This window comes from Carassius carassius, chromosome 13 (genome assembly GCF_963082965.1).
Source record: "Carassius carassius chromosome 13, fCarCar2.1, whole genome shotgun sequence".
Classification (NCBI taxonomy): Eukaryota; Metazoa; Chordata; class Actinopteri; order Cypriniformes; family Cyprinidae; genus Carassius; species Carassius carassius.
In genome coordinates, this window is record NC_081767.1 from 30239396 (window position 1) to 30260599 (window position 21204).

The window sequence follows — 21204 nt, forward strand, 5'->3', positions numbered from 1 at the left end:
CATGTATTTGAGCACTGTCCAATTCATGTCATTTTTCTCTGTGTGCTGTATGTAAAATGAGTGTTACCCTGGCTTTATTTGAAAAATATGATTCCCAATGCACACAAACTCCCCCGAATACTGAGTGCCCTGTTGGTTACAGAGTTTACTTTCTTTTTAATTATATTTGTATTAAATATGTATTTATTTGTGAAAAATACTTTTTCATCTAAAGTATGTTTATTTTACACGTTTAGTTTTTTAATCCATTGTCAAATTATTTCACATTTCTTAAATATTAATAATAAAAAAAATCTATATTATATTGGCTTTATGTCGGCTATCGACCCCGTTGCTTTCCAAGATACCGGCATCGGATGTCAAAAAAACATTTACACAAGGTCTGTACATATTTATGATACTGCAGTGATTTAGTATGTGACAGAGAAAGAGAAAGAGGGGTGAAATGAGATCTATTTTATGTGTTAACTTCAGTACATTGCAGGTGAGGTCTGTGTGTGTGTGTGTGTGTGTGTGTGTGTGTGTGTGTGTGTGTGTGTGTGTGTGTGTGTGTGTGTGGAGGCTGTCAGGGTGGTCTGGTCAGTGTGTGGGTGTGTGTCGTGGGGATTATCCCCTCTTTCTGGGTGGCAGAAACACTCTTAACCTTTTCCAGAAGCTCAAGAGGGTGTTGGCAGCAAGCAGTCCGCTTTATCTCTTACACATTCACCACTTGCATAAGCATATGTGACTGTAGTTCAGCTGTGTGCATTAGTGTCTTACAGTGGAGTCTGTGTGTGTTTCAGCTGCATCTCCACACAGTCAGAGGAGTGGAACTCCCTGCAGTGACCCTGCAGCTACACCCCCCTGCAGCCCACAACACATACTCAACTGGCAGAGCGGGTAAGACACTATATATATATATATATATATATATATACACACACAAACACACACCTACACACACATATATGGAAATGCCTCGTAGTCCAATGTTATTTTCTTGAAATGTAGATGGTCTAGAAGAAACTGTAGGTTGTAGTTTATGTCTAGTTAGTAGTTAGTCAATCTGAGTAACACAACATAGCATCTTGCATTCCAGTGGCTCGATAGATGAAGTAATGCATCTCTGTTGTTTCTTAGATGGACTGGCCAATCAGAATCATGTAATATTACTAAATAAGTGACACTTTTTTCAGACTAATACGAAGGACAAATCGCTTTAAATTAGCTTCGATTTTTTTTTCGCATATACAATTACAATTGCATTGCAGTTAATGCAAATAGTTTTGTTTGAGAAAAAAAAAAATCACTTGAAATATTATTTGTCAGTGATTTCCATCACTCTAGACGTGTATGCTTGTAGACAAGTCTTTTTTGGTTTTCCCATAGACAATTTTGTTTGTAAGTGGGTATTTACTTCAAAGAACTGTATAAATTCAGACATATTTGAGGAATTTTGGTCAAAGTCTGGGTTAAGGAGCACATTCTCTTGATTTAGCCGTTTACTTAACTGTACCAATGCTTTGTCTGTGTTGTTCACTTTAATAGTGTGTAACAGAACTACCCCAGTGTCAAAATTACACCACTCACTCTACATTAACTGATCACGACTACCCACAAACGCTAACATCTCTCTCTCTCTGTCTGTGTCTCACTAACCCACCTCTGCCTGAATGTGTACTGTATGTGTGTTTTCTCGGGGCAGTGATACGACTGAAAGTTCTCCTACTGAAGACCGTTCTCCCTCTCACCAAAGCACTGAACAGTAGAGAGGTACACTCTCTCTCAATCTCTATCTCTCTGCATGCTCTGTATCTCACTCTTTCACTCCTTCACCTCTCTGACGGTGTCATTTGCTTGTGTTGGAAGTGGATTTGAATTTCAGAATACAAATTTTAAGTGTTATTTTATTAAAGATTTACTAGAGAGTACTGAAACAAAACTCAGTTGTGGGCAGTATCACAAAATTTGAAATTTTATATCATGTGGTGTAACAGTTTCTTTATATTTATATTATATTTTTATTTCTAAAAATAAGGTTTAAAAAAATAATATATATATATATATATATATATTAAAAGGAAAGAAAAATATGTAATGTTATATATTAAATATTTTATTTTATAAATATATTTTAAAAATGAATCCATTAAATATGTTAAAAAGGAAATGTAATGTATTAAATGTAATGTGTAAGATCCATTTAATACAGTAAATTGAATGTTTTACAAAAAAATATATATTTTTAAAGTATTTTTTATAAAGTATTTTTTCTCTTATTTGGGATTTGCATTTTTCTTCATTGGTTCCATGTGCAAAAAACAGATGCAGGTGTTCCCACTGTTATCCAGGTCCAGACAAAGTTTTTGCACTTTTTACACGTACATGTTAGATGGTACATTCTACACGGTTAAATATACAAGAATAGCTTAAAGTATGTTCAAATTATCCTGTTTATTCAGATGACATTCAATTCCATATGGGTCTTCTGATAGTTGCACAAAAAGTAAATCTAGCAACCAGAGTATAAATGGTACAGCCTGTTAAATATACCTATTAAAAATATCACTTTTCTCTACTTCATCATCTGCAGATCGCCGTTCACCGATAGTTGTTTCCTGAGCAGTCCCCTGTGCTCTGAGATTGTGGACGTACAGTGGTACAGGCACGAGAAGGCAAAGCCGGGAACACTCGTCTAAACCGTCATCCCTCTCTCTTTAAAAGAGTGTTCAGAAGGCCTGACCTCAGTCTGGACTTCAACTCATCTGAAAACACCTAAGGTGGATGGAGTCAGTACCACCTCGCCCTCTCCTTCCTCTCTGTCTATCTGTATATCCGGCGGTACAGTGCTTATGAACTATGGGAATACAAGAGTCTGAATGAACAGAGCTTGACCTTGTCTGACCCTTCCAATCTTGACTTTTGAACTTTGACCCAGTTAGCTGGCAGCCGGTTCCTCTGTATGCACAAACCCTCTGTGTTCAATCCATCGCTGGATCACTGTGCATAAGAGAAACGTCTTATATGCGTTGTACTTTAAGTGAACCCCACTCATGCCTACACATGTTAAAATAGACGTTGGTCCCGTGCTGTCGTGTGTGTCCCTCTGCACTGATGTCAGAGAGCCGCTGTCAATCTCTCTCATGCACATGACATGCACAAAAAAAAAAATTCCAATGGATTGCTTTGCCGTTAACCACCTTTATAGAACTTTATGTTCTTTCTGTTAAAAAAAAAAATGTTATGTGACCCCAAGCCCCTCCTTCATACTACAGAACCCCTGCTAATTGGACTGGAGTGCATCATAAGCCCCTCCCACTGTCTGTGAACTTTGATATTTTGTGAATAACAATAGAGCATTTAAAAAAGGCTGAAGCCTTTCTTTGGTCGTTCTGGATTGGAAGATGAGTCCCCATATCATATCGCTCAAGATTATGAGGTCACAAGTATGTCATTTCAAAGAAATTCCAAACATTGTGGTCTTCGTGCGTAATGTTGATTTGTCATTTTTAATTTCATTGATTCTGGTCCAGGAAGTTCAACCATTTTTGCTGAACATTAGCCAACTTAGAAGCCATAGCTGTAAAAACAAATCTGAAACGTTAAGAGGTTAGCATGACCCTCGGCTTTAAATGACTGATCTGTAAAGTACTGCAACTCAGGCTGCAACCGGCAACTCGCCAACCATGGTGCTCTGAGCTTGATCTGCACATCCCACAATACCCTGCTGTATGTCGACAGTGCATGAACAGTCACAAACCCCCACGTATAGGGTTGAGACATCAGTGAAGTAACGAGACACACAAAAAACCTTCTCCAAACACTCCTGGCCTTATTGGTTTTCGGTTTTTATGTATGTTTTTTATTCAGGATTTTACTATTTAACTGTAACACTATGACGTTACGTTCGTATTTATAAAACCATCAAAAGTCAGATGAGCACAACCCAACGTGGCACACCGACACAATATTTTTACGAAAATGACATTACCTCCTCCCTGACCTGTTAAAGGCTTTCAGGAGAACAGCATTCCAGAATGTGATGTGATTAAAGCAGGTTATTCATTTTAAAAGCAGCCGGTGAGAAACCATAAGCTCAGACAATACAGGGTGTTTAATGCTTTTATCATGTAGTCAACAAGATCCGAAACCACATGTGCCCCTCACCTCGATCGTCTGACCGAGGAAACATCAAGCCATAATGCTAAAACCGCATTTGTTACACATTCTGCAAAATATGAAACATTATACACGCAAAGTACCTTAAGAAACAGGTAGCTAAAAGCACACCCTTGGCCGTTACAACTCAACAGATCTAAAAAAAAGTAAATAGTTTGTGCATTAACATAAGCAGTCATTACTAATGTGTATTTGAAAGGGTCCAAATCACCAGACATTAAATCTAAAAGTCATCTGATTCATGTTCCATGAAAGTAAACTAGATGTTTTCATCTGCCCTAAAATTGATTGTTCATTATTTTTGTGCATGCTCAGCACACTGTTATGCATCTTGATGTTAAAATTAAAACCCGGTGTAAAAACAGCCCTTCATTTAGAGGTCGTTCAGACCTCATATCCTCTTAGGCCAATGTGAGCTCACTGATCTCATCTACCTGTACACTATAACAAAAACAAATCTTTTTATATATAAAAAAACAACAACTAACACGTTTATCAATATTTATAGGCAGGACTGTGGAAACTGGGTTCTTTTAAAATAAAATGTAAAACCATTTCGTTTAATGATTTTTATAAATCAGTATTCGTTTTATTTTTGGGGTCTTTAAGCTGGGAAAGAGCAACAACACGTTCAGGTGCTACAGGAAGACCAGTCACTAGCTGTAGACTTTTCCTAACTGTTGTAAATAGTTTTAATACAAGTTGTGCAAAATGAAGGACATTAGTTACTAAACTATCTTCACACTTCATCTTGACAATAAAGCATGTTTCATTTTCAGACATAACCAGACAAAACAAAATGGTGTTGTAGAAAAAACTAAAGTGGAATTGTTGGGCGGGTTAAATATAAGCAAATTCCACAGTTAATTTATTCTTTTTTTCTATTAAGAATTTGTATAGTAACATTTTTCAAAAAACGTGTTGTTGGCAAATGATACTGAATTTTCCAGATGGGAAATGTGGTGGTTCTTGAGATCCTGAAATAAATTATTGCTGAATGTTCTCTAAACCTAAGCGTGAAATCACTTTGTTGCTATTATTCAAATCTCTTGTGTCCCGTATGAGTGAATACGTATGGTTAATGTATATATATTGTTATTCCTAACCCAACATTCTGCTTCAGGTGGAGGAAGGTGATGATCTGCTTCCTCCAGGCTTAATTAAAATTCTTCCATTTCAATTTGTGGATTATGTTCCTGCATGTGTAATGAGATCAGCCACAGCTGAAGCTGACAATCACACCCGCTGATCGAAATACAGAGAACATGAAACTGAAATTTGATTTGCCAAATTTGCTGCTAAAAAATCACGTTTGGAACATCACAAGGGTGAGTAAATGATGACAAAACTATTACTTATAACTCTGATTGCAGACATGCAAGTTATTCTCATAAGTCCCTGTGATCACTTCCTTTCTTAGATAGGACTCTATATGCGATGCCTACTAAGGTTCTGATCAGCTCCCTACAGTCTTCTTGAATACTGTTAATATGACTCGCAGGTTTTGTGCCATCGTCCTACAGGAAGTGAGTATGTTTGTGTCCTGGACAATGGCTTGTGGTCTCCTCTGGCAACATGAACACAACACTGGAAAACCAAACACTGGAGATGGGGCCGCTATTATTGTGCTAGCGGACAAGCCAGTGTGATGCTGGGGATGTGTTTTTTGGGACAGCTGAGTCTACTGTACCTACAGTACTGCAGCTGGAATGTGAACAACAAGAGACGCTGTGTTAATAGAACTCTTCCATTTCCTGTAAAAGCTCAGTAGATGCTTGTTGAATGAAATATTTTTGGCACTGAATCCATGACATTCCCCTGCTGTGTGTGACGGGCTTGAGGAACCCCAAGGAATGTTGTTTTCAGTGAACATGAAAGCTTGACTTCATAGAGCATCACCGTGACCCTTAGTATGGAAGGTCAAGGCATTTGGAGTTATTTTGGAGAATTGTTCGAATTTGGCAGCCAACTATAGGCCAAAATAAACACTAGAGGCTGTAGAAAGCACCACAGCTATTAGTTCAAGGAGTAGTGGGATGTAGTATTGAAAGATCTGGGCTTGAAACCATAAGGTCAGTGGTTCATTCTCCACAAGAAATGATTCATCAACCATTACCATTGTGTCCTTGAGTAAGACACTTAACCCTAAGTTACTTGAGTCCAGGAAAACCGAACTAGCAGAACATTAAACAACGTCACTTTGCAGTAAATCAGATTTAAATTAATAAGTTCATTGCTTTTGTTAAAGTAGTCATGACACCTGAGGTTAATCATATATATATATATATATATATATTGCAACATTTCAAACAATGAGCATATAGAGGTAATTATGATTAAAGCAAAAACTATTATTACTGAGAAAAACATAAGAATATTACTAAGAAATATGTACTAGCTAATTAATATTACCCCTTACTTATATAATTACACTGTAACAAGGACACCTTAAAATAAAGTGTAACCCATCAACATTTTTGGTCATCACACCTGAAAAAGTTTTTTACTGGATAAATGCAGTAAATAATGTTAAATGATGCCTCTAGAAACATATAAGGGAGAAGTCAATTTGACAGTAAAACTACAGGGAAAGTTATATGCCATAACCATAAGAAATTAATGAATTTTGATCTCTTTCTGGTTTAATTATTAGCTTTTCATCAACTCACAAACCCCCTGCAGTTCCCTCACTTTTTAGATCAACATCTTAAAAGTGAATCTGTCAACTGAATCACTAAAATGAATCAACTTCCCAGATCTTGAAATCAGTCGGGGGGGAAATTCAAGGAAATCTGATTTGAGTGAGGAAGTCAGTCGACTCTTCCTGTGACTCAGGACTTCCTTTAACTCATCTCAAGAGGTCAGATCAAGTCATGGGATGTTGTTGTAGCATTTGGACATTTTTTGATAGTGACTCAAATCGCAAGGGTATTCATTCACCCTTAAAAGGAATATTTCCTGTCTGTAAAGGAAGACGTACTTCTCTTGATTTGTTCATGAATCTACCGTCTCTGTAGCGTTTAGCTCAGTATCTATGAGACATTAAAGTCAATGCATCAAGCATCAGTAAATGTAATGAAATGATCACTCCTGTATCCGACAGTAACATTAGCATTGATAAAAAAAAATAAAATAAAAAAGAACCTGTAGAGATCCACGTGTTCTCAAGATTGGTGTTTATTTACAGTAAATAATTTATTTACAACATGAGAGAATGATTGACAGCCATACGTTATACGATACGACATGCTGCACGTCACAGAGCGTTGTATTCCACACACTTTGAGGGAACCGTTGTGAAATGTTTCTGACAGACTGTCATCAATCTTTTCAGCCCCTGAAAATACAAAAAAAAAAAAAAAAAGAATGATTGATGAATAATCTCATGAACATCACAATGCTCATATAACGCACACAATGTAATCCCACACTTTTATTCATACTGTCATTTCAGACCTGGATGTACTTCCTCTGGGTCTCGTCGTTGAGCACATGGGCGACGTGTTTGGAGAAGATCTTCTCACGTCCGGTACGAGCGTGGATACCCACCATGGTCACACCGATGGGCCATGGAGCATTTCCTATAGCCATCTGCAGATAAGCATCATTTGCCTGCATGTACACAGAACGTTAGTCAGGTTTCTTCACAAATACACCAATTACAAACTGAAAGTATTGCAATTAGTACAACATACCTTAACATATTCTCTCTCCAGCATGAACTTTATGATATCTATGATGGACTCCTTAATATCTGCTGACAAATTCTATATATATATATATATATATATATATATATATATAAGACACAATGAACCTGTGAGTCTCTATCTAATAATGCAGTATTCGAAATCTAGCTAGTAGAACAGCTTACCTTCTTGCGTAGTTTTCTGAACAGAGGTCCCAGATAGGATTCAGTCTGTTTTTGGGTGGCACTGGCGAGTTTGCCCTGGACACTACGCTTCACACGGTCCTCTCGGCTGTTTAGATCTTTAGCCCACACTCCTAGCAAGAACTAGAATTATAATAATAACAAAAGAAATGGGTTTTGACTTTAAAAACACACATACAAGCAGACAAAATAAAATGATTACTTTTTTAAATTATGCATCAGATGCTTATTAAATCATTAATTAAGATTTAAAACAAAATTATCTAATTAGAATATTGTCTAAATGCACTACTGTAAAAATAATGAAATGCTACAAAAGGAATTTAAAACAATTTCTTTTAAATCGAAGCTAAATTAAAGTAAAAAAGAAAAACATACCCTTAAAACTTTATTTATGATGTCCATGTCTCTAAAATCATCACCAGTGCCAAGAGTCGCTCCCAAAGCCTGTTTAATGCATGTTGTTAGAAATGAATGTAGCAGTTATAGAGCATCACATCTGTTGTTAAATCACAGGAACATTAGTATCCATTCCAGACCGTTATTATACTATTGTAATGTAGACAGTCTGATTCAGGGTTTCCCAAACATTTTTGGTCAGCCAAACCCCTTTGACCTAAAAGATTTACTTGTAAAAAACCCCTTTTAATGATTTAACAACACATTTACAGGTCCACTGCTCTCTTTTTTTTTTTTTGTTGGTTAATGGCCACATTACAAACAGGTAAACAAAATATTATTTTTAGTAAGGGTTTTACTTTGATGGTTTTTATATATATTTTTTTTATTTAAAATTTTTTAGATTTCATTAATTGCTAGTGTTTCATCAACACAAACCCAGGTCTTATGAAGAACATTAGATATTAGATGCAGGACTATAGTGCCACCTAGTGAGAGCATGATAGAAGTACTTCTAATCAGGCACATTAGCACAGATTCTCGAATCGATATGCTTTAATTGTACTGCTATGTTGAAGTGAGATGTTTTCTGTGAATGTGCAAGACTTATTATTTATTAGCTACTAAAGGTAAAAGATTAGAAGAATAAAGTGCAGTAAATGGTAAAACGGTTTGCACTACAAACCAGTTTATAATTACGATACATTTAAATAATGATAACAAATACATTTACAATGTCAAGCAGCATAAAGGACTGTTTTTGTACAGCTAAAATAACCAGAAGCTGGCAACACTGGAAGCCTTTTTTTAAATGGATGCACATACTCTTTCATTTAAAAAATTAGGAAATGAATAAGTGTAAGTTAACTTTGTGGGTTCTTTGTGTGTGTGGGTTTACCTCTAGCTCCTCAATGGTGGTATTCTCTTCATGCACTTTGAGATCGTGTTGTGTGTCCTGTTCAGCACCTTCTGCTCCACCGACAATCTCATTCAGATACTGCAGATTGATCGTATCCATGGCAGTCTTAAGATCATTCCTATAACCCTACACACACACACACACACACACACACACACAGAGAAGGTAACCTTAAATCGTGTGTCAAATTCGGCACAAGTCCATCATACAGTATACTATATTCTTGAAAGCAAATTTCTTGCAGAGCAATAAAAAGAAATCCTGGTAAATAAACAAGGACTATATGACAAGAGTGTGAAGATGGCGAGAGGAGATGCAGTCTTACATTGTTTACTTCTGGTGCTTGGAATTCAATCTTCCGGAGTCTCTGGAAAGCATCATAATCGGATTCACCAAACAGACGGATCGGCTCGCCCCGTTCCCTCAGACGTCTGATCACCTGCACACAGCCACAAGATTTATTATTCATACAAGAACAAAGAGTGAGGTCTGATTGGCTCTGATTGGATGACCCACCTCCTGTCGAGAGAGTGTCATTGGCAGCTTCTCCTCCGTGAGCTCCAGTTCTGACACAGGGTTGGATGATGTAGATGGAGGCGCCTCCTCCACAGTCTTGTCCAACTTGGAGGGAGAATAAAAAAAATTGACTGTTACATCATTCTGATACCACAGCAAAGCATATAAGTGTGAGATCAAGAAAGGCGGCTAGCAAGATAATATTCATCAACTGATAAATAACAAAAATAATTTTTATTTTTAAATTTTTATTTTAAATCCTTACAAGATTTTCCTAAATGAAAGACCAAAAATAAATACTTCTCCATATAATCATGCAGCATTTGTAAATCCTCATCTAATCTAATATAAATAGAAGTGCATAGGATTCTCCCAAGATGCAATGCATGAACAGCATATATGAATTGCCAATGGCCATGCTCTGACATCGAAGCTGTATCTTGACACTGGTTTTAATTTAATTCTCCATGCAAGCAATATCAAAACCACAAAGAAAGCTTACAAATGTTCAGCATTGTAAATGAGAGCAGGCAAGGCATCTGGAATTCAAACAACTTTAGCTTTGCTCATTGGTGGGCATCTGTCACACAAGTGCACCGGTTTTAATATGATCATTATGCGGCTGGGCTGAAATTTGGATAGTGCTGCCTCCAGCTTTGTGCAACACAGGGAGCAAAGGCAATTAAACACAAATGTTCTTGAGTCATGGTGAAACTCGGTCAAACATTTGTCCGGCTGCATGCATTCTACCTGCCTGAGCCCTACCTGTCGCTCAGGCTGCTCATTAGAAACCTACACTCACACAACACACACACACACACAGACGCAGACAGCAGGAAAGAGAATATGAGAAGAGATTCACAGCAAACAGAAGACATCACTCCAGGATGAAAAAAGAAAGGAATAGGAAAAGTTAACCAGAAATGAAAATTTGCTGCAATTTGATTCACCCTCAGGCCATCCAGGATTTAGATGAGTTTGTTTCCTCATCAGAACAGATTTCAAGAAATGTTGATTCATCTATAGCTTTGCTTTGTCCAGTGAAAAAGTCAAAAGTCAAAGTAACTAAGACAGAAATCGATTAGAATGAATAAAATACTATATTAATGTAATAAAAAAAATGTCATAATGTAATAATAAATATTTTCTAAATAACATTTTACATATGTATCAAATATTTTTTTTACTGCATCAATTGTGAATTTACACGTGAAAATATAGTTGTAGATGCCTTTTAAATTTTAGGACGATTATATTTGGGTGTCCGTGGCAGCTAAAAGATTGTAAACTAAAAATGTATTAAAAGGATTACACTACAAATACAGTGTGGTTAAAGTTTTTGAGCAGCTGTGTTCAACATCGTGAGAAAAAATGGAAGTTAACGAATGTGTAAGTGAAGAAATGCATCATGATATAATGATGTCTAGCTGGAGTTTATACCTTAGATCCACATCTCCTGTGATAATCCTCATCTTCTTTACGCGTGAGATCAGCTCGTTTAAAGTATGTCTTTGAGTCCTGGAGAAACAACATGAGCACAACGTTACACAATCCACACATCCGCACACAACAACATTAACATAGAACAGTCGCTAACGCCACTCACGTCTACCAGCTCACTCTCCTCTATGTGTTTTCTTTTCCTCGCGATCTCTGCTTTGAGGCTGTCCATAACTCAACAGGTAACAAAAACTCTTAAGATTGTATCAGAAAGTGCGTCTGTTTTCTTTTCTAAACATCCACCTGGAAGCAGTTTCCGCATCCGTTCTCCGTTCGTCGTTCTTTGGCTGCATGAGATCACTCTGTGTCGTTTCTGCCACCTAGTGGACAAATGTGAGACTAACGCTGGAAAAAGTTTGATGATGCTCGCTAACTTCATCTCTGTGTTCTCAATATAAATTACAAAAGAGAAGGAACACTGTTTGTATTTGTATCTTTTTCAGATTAGCTGTGTAGAATCTTCTTCATGTCATACTGTATTATTTTTGTCGTAAGAATATTAGTGGAATTGAAATATTAACTGTTTAAAATAATTATTTCAATGTGTTTATTTTAGCTGGAATTGTGTGTTTTATGTATTTCCTTCATAATGCTTGTTAACTGAACAGCGGTCACTAGGCCTACATTATTTTTTATGGTGATATTTAAGGTTTATTTTAAATGGATAAATGTAAGGTTTCATTTTATTTATTTCTATATTTTATAGAATATAACTTTCAATGATCTTATTTTTTCTTTTTAATTTCCTGCTTTTGCTTCCCGTTCTCCATTATTAAAACACAGATATGTATTATTATTATTATTATTTTTTTTTTTTTTTTTAAGAAAATAGAAAAGTTTGCACTTTTCAAAGCATTACTCAAAACTCTTCGGAAAGTTTCTTCTCCTCCTGACAACAGAACGCCAGGCTGTCCAATGTAAATCTGGACCCTGGCTACAAATATTAGCGACCATCAGGTGGCGCAAAGGAATAGATGTGACGAATTCTGAAAGAAATTAGAGGTTTATTTATTTACATCATAAACGAGCAGCCCCGCAGGAGAATGTAAACGCGTCCTGTCCATTCTCCTTCTCTTCCTCACCACCTTCATCATCATCATCAGTCCAAAGGGACCCGCGCTTATTATTATTAAAGCTCAGGTTCGCTCCACTCATCATCGGCTGGATTTAATGAGTTAGTCTGTGATTAAAGAGCCTGTGTGCTGCTGATGAGCTCGGCTGGATTCTGTCTCTTCACCGCTCTGCCCTTAAGATGGAGTTTGTGGAGAGGAAGCGGAGCAGGAAATCGCAGAGCTTTAAACTGGTGAATGATGCAGGTAAGCAGACACAAGGTCCTGTAGATGACAGCAGACAATAGAGCACAGCCGGAGGCGTTACGTCAGCACTCTGGAATGCACCTGTGATACAATGTTTCATTCCCTCATTGTCCTGCTCGCATCCTCACAATGGAAGACGCTTCTTTCTGATCGGATCGTTTGGGTTATTCGTTTTGTTTAATCACATGTTCTTCGGCAACGTTCATAGTAAAAACATTTCTACCTTCTAATGCGTTTAGTCTGTCCGTGTGCACTTGTTCAGGTGTGATGGAATATAATAAAGGTCTGTTTGCTGCTCTTCACAGTCAGCCTACAGGTGGTCCTGCAGCAACACTTCATCATTCATCTGCACCGCACAGACGTCACGCATACACGCAACAGCATGACATGTCAAGTACTTCTTCTAAAATTATTTAAGATTGAATGCAATTAAGTATTATAGATGTATTTTTAAGACTATATGCAAAATTTGTGCTATTAAAATTAGTTTACTTAATTGTTAAAAAATGCTGAAACCCCTTCATGTTCTGATGAGAACTCAATAGTTTGTATTTTTCCTCACTTTGTATTTATTTATTTTTTCCTAATCAAAACCGAGTTGGATCAGTGCATTCACTTTCAGAAATTTGACTGATATCCATTCTAGTATATTACACTGTACATTGTCATACAAAAGTTATCAAATAGCGGACCAAAAAAAGGAAAAAAATTAAAAATTATATTAAATTAAAGAAAATTAAACAAAACGTATTATGATTTGATACCATGGTGTGTATATGGTGTATAATTTATTTAGTGTTTGGTGATCTTTATCCTCAGAACTGTGTGTATATAAATTAAGCCGATGCTGAAGTGTTAAACATATTTTTAAGTCATTGACATAAACTGATAGATAGATAGATAGATAGATAGATAGATAGATAGATAGATAGATAGATAGATAGATAGATAGATAGATAGATAGATAGATAGATAGATAGATAGAGAATGATGTGAAAACTCTGCTGTGATTCATTTAGATTTTATCCATGAAATGGATGATGTAGACCAGAATGACACAGAAGGAGATGCCTTGGATGCCTCTGAGACTGAAGGTAACTGTCATTCATCATAACACACTTCATGACTGTGTGCAGACTCTGTGTGTTAACTGTGTCTCTCAGTCTGGTTAGGTGATGAAGGGATGGAGATAAAGAAACAGATAACAGGCATGATGCGCTTGCTGGGTGACAAGACAGGACGAGTGTACCAGCGCGTTGGACGAGAGGGTGAGACCCTCAAACAGGAGCCTCAGGAGGAGCCTTTGGCTCAGAGCCCAGCCCCTGAACATCTCCAGTGTGGCTGGAGCTCAGTCCTCACGGCTCACGGGCAGTACAGCACCCGCTCCAAAACCCAGAGAATGCTCAACCACTTGAAAACTAATGGTGGAGATTTTATTACAGTACCTTCAGAAGGTTTGTTAAATGAGCAAACTCTGTCAAATGCAAAACAGACCACGTTTAGCTGTGTTCCTCACACTATGATTATAATTATATGCAGTGGCCCCAAAACATATTTGGACACAGAAGTCTTGCTTTAAAATGTAAGAATTTGAAATCAATGACAAATGCATTGCATTGCATAAATCACATCATCATTTGGTTGCAGATTAAACTTGGTTGGACAATTTCCAAATCTGTGAAATTGAAATGTTGTAGGAATAACAAATTTGGGCCACTGTATTTTTCTATTTGTTCACTTAGTTTAGCACATTTATTTTTACTTAATTGTATTATATATTTTATTTTCACTTAGTTTAGTATTTTATTTTTATTTATTATTTTAATAAATGTATTTTATTTTTTATTTTATTTTATCTCTTAACCTCTAGTTATGCATTTTATCATGAGGTTTGGTGTTTTTAGTGGCTCTGCTGTTTCTTTCTTTTTTCTTTAAACTGATTCTTTCCAGGGGAAGTTGTTTTATGTGACTGTGGGCTATAGAAAGATGTGCAGTCTGGCACTGCAGCAGCAAGTGTCTAGACAGCTCTGGATAACACAGCAAACACGTAATGTCTTCCTTCTGTATACACACAAAAAGACACAATAACTCCCTTACTGTCAGTCTGCCACAGACACACACGCACACACACACTCAAACTGGAGTCAGTAAGTCAGACAGCTGTAGTGCCGTGTGCTTGGAGCCCCTGGGTGTTAGACATCATCAGTGATGGCTGTTGTGTTAATGATGCATGTGTATTCTGATTCAGACATGGCCTTGCCCCCTGCGCCTGCTGCCATGGCAACTGAGCCCAGCTGCTGTATGTGCAACTGCAAGAGCACCCTGCAAGCCATTCTGCTGGAGTTACGTACCATGAGGAAACTAATCCAAACTCAGAGAGGTAAATCAAACAGAACTGCACTCAAACTTAACTGAACACATGTACAGCCGCATTCACCCGTGTTCTGCTGTACTCGCAGGATCTCAGGACAAACAGGGCTCCCAGGTCTCGCTCTCATCCCGAACCTCCATCGCTCCATCCCGAACCGCCTCCTTTCGGAGGAGCCGAAAGAGGAGGCAAGGTCACAGAGTGACAGTTCTGGCCACGCCCACTAAAAGAACCACACCTACGCCGCCACCCACTGAGGCTGATGCTGTTAATGAGTGTAATCAGTCAAGAGAGCACATGCCGCCAACAATGACAACATTTATCCCAGATCTCATTCCCAACTCCAAGACTCCTCCCTCTCAGTACAGCGACACCAGAGGCCAAAGCACCACAGAGGTACACTGTCAACAGATCTGGTAATGAATTTGTGAATGAAGGAGAAAAAAATATATGTATATAATTTAAATGAAGTAATTATTTTAGTATTTATTAAAGTAATAATTATTAATATATATTAAAATATATTCATATTCATTAAACCAATTAGTTCATCAAAACTGATTTATTCAGGAATTAATCAAATAGCTTTCTTTATGAATGAGTCATTGTATGGTTCTCTTAACCAAACACTATCTGTTATTCTTTTTTTTTTTTTCTCTGAACTATTTTCATTGGCAGGTCAAAAGCAGACAAAGTAATTGGCAACTTTTGTATAAAACCAATAACACACTCACAGTACCACTGTTGCTTGTTTGATATTATGGACTTAACTATGGACTTACTGTTAACTATGGACTTAACTAGGTAGTCAAGTCAAGTCAAGTCACCTTTATTTATATAGCGCTTTAAACAAAATACATTGCGTCAAAGCAACTGAACAACTTTCATTAGGAAAACAGTGTGTCAAAAATGCAAAATGATAGTTAAAGGCAGTTCATCATTGGATTCAGTTATGTCATCTCTGTTCAGTTAAATAGTGTCTGTGCATTTATTTGCAGTCAAGTAGATATCGCTGTAGATGAAGTGACCCCAACTAAGCAAGCCAGAGGCGACAGCGGCAAGGAACCGAAACTCCATCGGTGACAGAATGGAGAAAAAAACCTTGGGAGAAACCAGGCTCAGTTGGGGGGCCAGTTCTCCTCTGACCAGACGAAACCAGTAGTTCAATTCCAGGCTGCAGCAAAGTCAGATTGTGCAGAAGAATAATCTGTTTCCTGTGATCTTGTCCTGGTGCTCCTCTGAGACAAGGTCTTTACAGGGGATCTGTATCTGGGGCTCTAGTTGTCCTGGTCTCCGCTGTCTTTCAATGAGCCTGTCCTCCAACAAAAAACGACCATATAGGTCGTTTGTGCAAGCACCTTATTACGACCTATATTTAAGTTTTAAAGTTAAGCGCCCTCTAGCGGGCATAAAAATAATGACAGTATCGCGTTGCGTCTGTCGTCATGAAATGACGTATCACGTCATTACCAATCAAAACGCACGTTTATTTAAATGCAATGTGTGGGCTTTTTACACTGATCTCACAGTATTTCCTACATATTTTACTAGGTGGCTTATTCGTTGAATGACCACACCTAACCCCACCCCTATTCCTAACCCTCACAGAAATCATGCTAAATTATGATTTATTGAGCATATACATTTTCGTGCACATCCGTTCCCTGGGATCGAACCCATGATAGCATGATTACCTATCAATGTATAGCGCAATGATCTACCAACTGAGCTACACGAAACGCAAATCAGAGTGCAAATAAAAGAGTACAAAACATTAATATGAAAACGACCTTTTGCCAATAGGGGCGCAATTGTAGTATACGCTCTGATGGGTCGTATTTCAGGGATTTGGACAAACAACCTATACGGGCGTATTGGTTGGAGGACAGGTTGCTTTCAGGGCAGTAGAGGTCCTTTCTAGGTGCTGATCCACCATCTGGTCTGGATACATACTGGATCCGGGTGACTGCAGTGACCCTCTGATCTGGACACAGACTGGATCTGGTGGCTACGGTGACCTCGGAATAAGAGAGAAACAGACTAATATTAGCGTAGATGCCATTCTTCTAATGATGTAGCAAGTACATAGGTTGTTATGGGAAGTGTTTCCGGTTCCGGTTTACCTTATTAATGCAGCCTAAAAATCCTTTAACGGATTTGGATATTAGAAGCATATTAGTGTGTTATGTGTAAGCCAGGTTAAAGAGATGGGTCTTTAATCTAGATTTAAACTTCAAGAGTGTGTCTGCCTCCCGAACAATGGTTATTCCAGAGTTTAGGCGCCAAATAGAAAAAGGATCTGCCGCCCGCAGTTGATTTTAATATTCTAGGTATTATTAACTTGCCTGAGTTTTGAGAACGTAGCTGACGGAGAGGATTATAATGTAAAAGGAGCTTATTCAAATACTGAGGTGCTAAACCATTCAGGGCTTTATAAGTAATAAGCAATATTTTAAAATATATACGATGTTTGATAGGGAGCCAGTGCAGTGTTGACAGGACCGGGCTAATATGGTCAAACTTCCTGGTTCTAGTAAGAACTCTTGCTGCTGCATTTTGGACTAACTGTAGTTTGTTTACTAAGCGTGCAGAACAACCACCCAATAAAGCATTACAATAATCTAACCTTGAGGTCGTAAATGCATGGATTAACATTCCTGCATTTAACATTGAGAGCATAGGCCGTAATTTAGATATATTTTTGAGATGGAAAAGTGCAGTTTTACAAATGCTAGAAACGTGGCTTTCTAAGGAAAGATTGCGATCAAATAGCACACCTAGGTTCCTAACTGTAATATATATATATATATATATATATATAATTATACTATCTAGTTAACTATGTATACATAATTACTATGTAGTTAAGTCCCTATACATACACACACACACACACACACACTCACATAAAAGTTCTGAAGTTGGCAAGTTCAGATGTTGGAGCATGTTTGCACCCATCAGACTGATGGCCGGCCATGTCTCCCTCTCTCAGCAGAATGAGTGAAGGTTAGAAACAACAGAAGGAGATGGGGTGTATATAAACATGGTTTCACACTTGTCTACCTTATGTGTTAATTCTGAAAAGATTGTGTATGTATGAGTATATGTCTCAGAAATATATATAATATGAATAATATGATCTTCTTTTGTCTCACCGGACCAAAAGTGAAATTTTGGATAATAACAGTTTGCATGTCAGTGTTTGTGTTAATTCCAACGTGCAGGAGGGTGTATTAATTCATTTTATTAATATCCCACCCGTCTGTCTTTCCCAGCCGGAGGTGCAGTTGGCCGAGGATTATGAGGTATTTATTCCTAAAGCACAGTTGGACTCTATCTTACTGAACTACACTCGCTCTGGCAGCCTGCTCTTCAGGAAACTGGTGTGTGCGTTCTTTGATGATACCACACTGGCAAACTCACTGCCCAACGGCAAGAGGAAGAGAGGTCTGAACGACACCAGGAAAGGACTCGATCAAAACATAGTCGGAGCCATTAAAGGTTTGTGAAAGTATCTGAACCAGATCAGAACTTGCACAACATCAGTGTAGAGGAGAACATTATTATGAATTTTGCCTGACATTGGTCCTAAAAAGTATTTGGGCACAAAAGTATGTAACACTTGAAAAATGTCATCGCATTAGGTCATAAATAATCAAACCATGTGGTGTTTATTAAAAATATTACATTTTTCTTTAATAACATTTCACAGGAAGATGGTTAAGTTTTAAGTGATAAAACTCAAACTAAAATGCAAACTAAAAGTAAAAATCATGTAGCATTTGGTTTGATATATTATAATAAGATATCTATAAAATATATAAATAAATGTTATGTAGTTGCATTTCTTTGTAATTAATTGTGACATTTATATTTATTATAAATATGTATTTATTATTATAACAAATATTTAGTATTATTTATGCACTTGCATTTCTTTGTTACATTTCCTTGAAATTTCTAAGTGAAAATTGTTATCTAGTGTTCACAGAAAAGTATTGCACAGCCAATGGAATTGAGAAGCTTCCTGGCCCCAGAGACTGGGTCCAGATTCTGCAAGACCAGATTAAACTTGCCCGGCGACGCTTAAAAAGAGGTGAGAACATGAAAGAAAGGAAAATACATTCAGGGCAAGTTAAAAGAAAGAGATATAGTGGTGCCATACATTACCAAGGATTCAAAGTTGTAACAAAGCTGTTGCTTCATGATTCATTGTTTGCTATATGAGTGCTATTAAAACAATTAGTTGATCATTTAAATGTTAATTGAACAAATGCCTAAATATCATAATTTGATTTATTTTGAATGATTTGCAGCAGAGACAACCTCAGACAGTAATGATATTCAGCACAAAACAGGTATTCAGACACACTGACCCAAACCTACACACAGAATGAATGAAAGCGCTTCAGATTGAGTGTCCTTCACCTCATGATATTGCAATATCAAACTGTTTATTAGAATGATGTCCATGTGTTGAAGATACTATAAATAATATGCTAAATAACTTCAGAGGACAAAATTCCACTGGAATATTTTTCCCACTAATATTTCTGAATCTTATTTTTCAGAGAAATGTCAGCAAACTGTTGATAAAGTGGAAACTGTGAGACAAAAAGGTAGCAGTCTTTAACATTTTACTCTCAAAAAGCGGCATTGTGCTTAAGTAACCCTTTCTTCTGTACCGCAGGTGCTGCTTATGAGAGAACAGAATGTCTAGTTGCTATGGAGACTGCCTGAGAAGAGATTGTTTTCAACAAAATGCAACCTCCGACCTCCGCAAAGGAGTCATATGAATTGTTTTGTCTGTTAGCATGTAGTGTATGGAGAGACACAGCTCTGAAATTCTCACGGTCAGCTGTGCAACAGACAGAAAGTTTGTCTGGAAGGATATGGCAACATTTTGCTGATCAATTGGCAACTATGGACACACTTCTATAACACAAGTACTCTCATTTGATCATTTTAAAGTGGGTTTTCCATGTCCCACTAGTTGTCTTCTATGAATATATGTGACCCTGGAGCACAAAACCATTTTTAAGTCACTGGGGTATATTTTTAGCAATAGCCAAAAAAAAAAAAAAAAAAACATTGTATGGGTCAAAATGATCTGTTTTCTTTTATGCCAAAAATCATTAGGATATTAAGTAAAGATCATGTTTCATGAAGATATTTTGAATATTTCCTACTGTAAATATATCAAAACTTAATTTCTGCGTACTAATATGCATTGCTAAGAACTTCTTTTGGACAACTTCAAAAGAGATTTTCTCAGTATTTCGATTTTTTTTGCACCCTCACATTCAAGATTTTCAAATAGTTGTATCTCAGCAAAATATTGTCAAGTCCTAACAGATCATACATCAATGGAAAGCTTATTTATTCATGATGTATAAATCTCAATTAAAAAAAATGACCCTTATGACTGTTTTTTTGCTCCAGGGTCACATATGGAAGTGTTTGTAGGTTTTCAGCTTCATCCAAATGCTTCACCCACAAATATCATCAGCAGAACTGCTGAGAAAACATGACTGTGCCTTTAATTCACTCTCTCATGCCAAGCAACAAACTGATGTCATTTCACAACTGTGCTGTTTATTGACACTTTCCACTGAAATATGTGGCATTTTCTATATTAATAATATTTAATGTAACATAGTCTTACTAATGTGTTGTTGGTAATATAATCTGGCAGACTGGTTATGTAGACATGTAACTGTTTGTGTAAGAGGATTTAGTGTCTATTGAATGTGAATATGAGCATTGTCCTGTGTCTGTGTAAAAAAAGGTTTTTACCTCACGGTCAAATGCTTGAATAAGTATTCATGGTAATATTCGGGTTAAAAAGAAGTTAAGCTTTTTAGACAGCATATGGGGCTCGATTTCTTGTCTCAGTTTGTAAAAGCAATCCTAAAAATGCACATACGGAAATGCACTTATATTGTACACCTGCCCCACAGACTTCCACTGAAAGTGTAGAACTGAAACTCGTACTGATGTTTGCTTTTATGAACTGAGATACGAATCATAATGAATGAATGCTGCTGGTAGAGCTTAACCATTCCTTTAAGAGAGCAGATATTGTGTCTGGGCCTCCGTTTTAATATTCCTGTTTTAAAAAAAGCTCAACTTTATG

The 21204-nt window shown here is 37.1% G+C and overlaps 3 protein-coding genes across 16 annotated transcripts in view; 2 read left to right on the plus strand and 1 right to left on the minus strand.

Moving 5' to 3' along the window:
• The window catches only part of LOC132156312 (FERM domain-containing protein 4A-like), a 151864-nt gene extending 146697 nt beyond the window's left edge, over positions 1-5167 (plus strand). For 9 of the 11 annotated variants that reach the window (XM_059565270.1, XM_059565271.1, XM_059565269.1 and 6 more), the window contains 2 exons: positions 783-879; positions 2573-5167. In XM_059565270.1, coding sequence (XP_059421253.1) covers positions 783-879; positions 2573-2678 — 203 coding nt within the window. In that variant the 3' untranslated portion in view covers positions 2679-5167. Of the gene's footprint in view, positions 1-782; positions 880-1684; positions 1753-2572 lie in introns of all 11 variants that reach the window. The other 2 variants (XM_059565266.1, XM_059565267.1) reach the window with 1 other exon arrangement.
• Positions 5168-7317: 2150 nt separating this feature from the next.
• Positions 7318-11671, minus strand: LOC132156315 (pre-mRNA-splicing factor 18-like). Of its 2 annotated transcripts, XM_059565275.1 has the most exons (11): positions 11491-11671; positions 11325-11402; positions 10650-10676; positions 9885-9989; positions 9694-9807; positions 9348-9494; positions 8429-8497; positions 8033-8173; positions 7854-7925; positions 7615-7770; positions 7318-7495 (listed from the first exon to the last, which is right to left on the minus strand). In XM_059565275.1, the coding sequence occupies exons 1-11, from the start codon at positions 11554-11556 to the stop codon at positions 7415-7417; spliced, it is 1056 nt and encodes a 351-aa protein (XP_059421258.1). In that variant the 5' UTR covers positions 11557-11671; the 3' UTR covers positions 7318-7414. The 2 variants fall into 2 exon arrangements, with proteins under 2 accessions (XP_059421258.1, XP_059421259.1); XM_059565276.1 differs by lacking the exon at positions 10650-10676 and having other exon boundaries at positions 11491-11669.
• A 717-nt stretch (positions 11672-12388) lies between these two features.
• LOC132155718 (BEN domain-containing protein 7-like) lies at positions 12389-20101 on the plus strand. Of its 3 annotated transcripts, none has more exons than XM_059564431.1 (10): positions 12389-12700; positions 13720-13794; positions 13864-14154; positions 14949-15080; positions 15160-15464; positions 18344-18569; positions 19051-19164; positions 19385-19426; positions 19640-19687; positions 19759-20101. In XM_059564431.1, the coding sequence occupies exons 1-10, from the start codon at positions 12637-12639 to the stop codon at positions 19806-19808; spliced, it is 1347 nt and encodes a 448-aa protein (XP_059420414.1). In that variant the 5' UTR covers positions 12389-12636; the 3' UTR covers positions 19809-20101. The 3 variants fall into 3 exon arrangements, with proteins under 3 accessions (XP_059420414.1, XP_059420415.1, XP_059420416.1); XM_059564432.1 differs by having other exon boundaries at positions 13864-14124; XM_059564433.1 differs by lacking the exon at positions 19640-19687.
• The last annotated feature ends 1103 nt before the right edge of the window (positions 20102-21204 follow it).

Bases quoted from the DNA above. Each gene is read 5' to 3' on its own strand.
- LOC132155718 (XM_059564431.1), top strand. From the start codon at position 12,637: ATGGAGTTTGTGGAGAGGAAGCGGAGCAGGAAATCGCAGAGCTTTAAA. The intron at 13,795-13,863 runs GTAACTGTCATT...TGTGTCTCTCAG, and splicing joins GGATGCCTCTGAGACTGAAG to TCTGGTTAGGTGATGAAGGG. The intron at 19,165-19,384 runs GTGAGAACATGA...AATGATTTGCAG, and splicing joins CCGGCGACGCTTAAAAAGAG to CAGAGACAACCTCAGACAGT.
- LOC132156315 (XM_059565275.1), bottom strand. From the start codon at position 11,556: ATGGACAGCCTCAAAGCAGAGATCGCGAGGAAAAGAAAACACATAGAG. The intron at 7,771-7,853 runs GTATGTTGTACT...GTGTACATGCAG, and splicing joins TGGAGAGAGAATATGTTAAG to GCAAATGATGCTTATCTGCA. The intron at 7,496-7,614 runs GTCTGAAATGAC...TTGTATTTTCAG, and splicing joins CCCAGAGGAAGTACATCCAG to GGGCTGAAAAGATTGATGAC.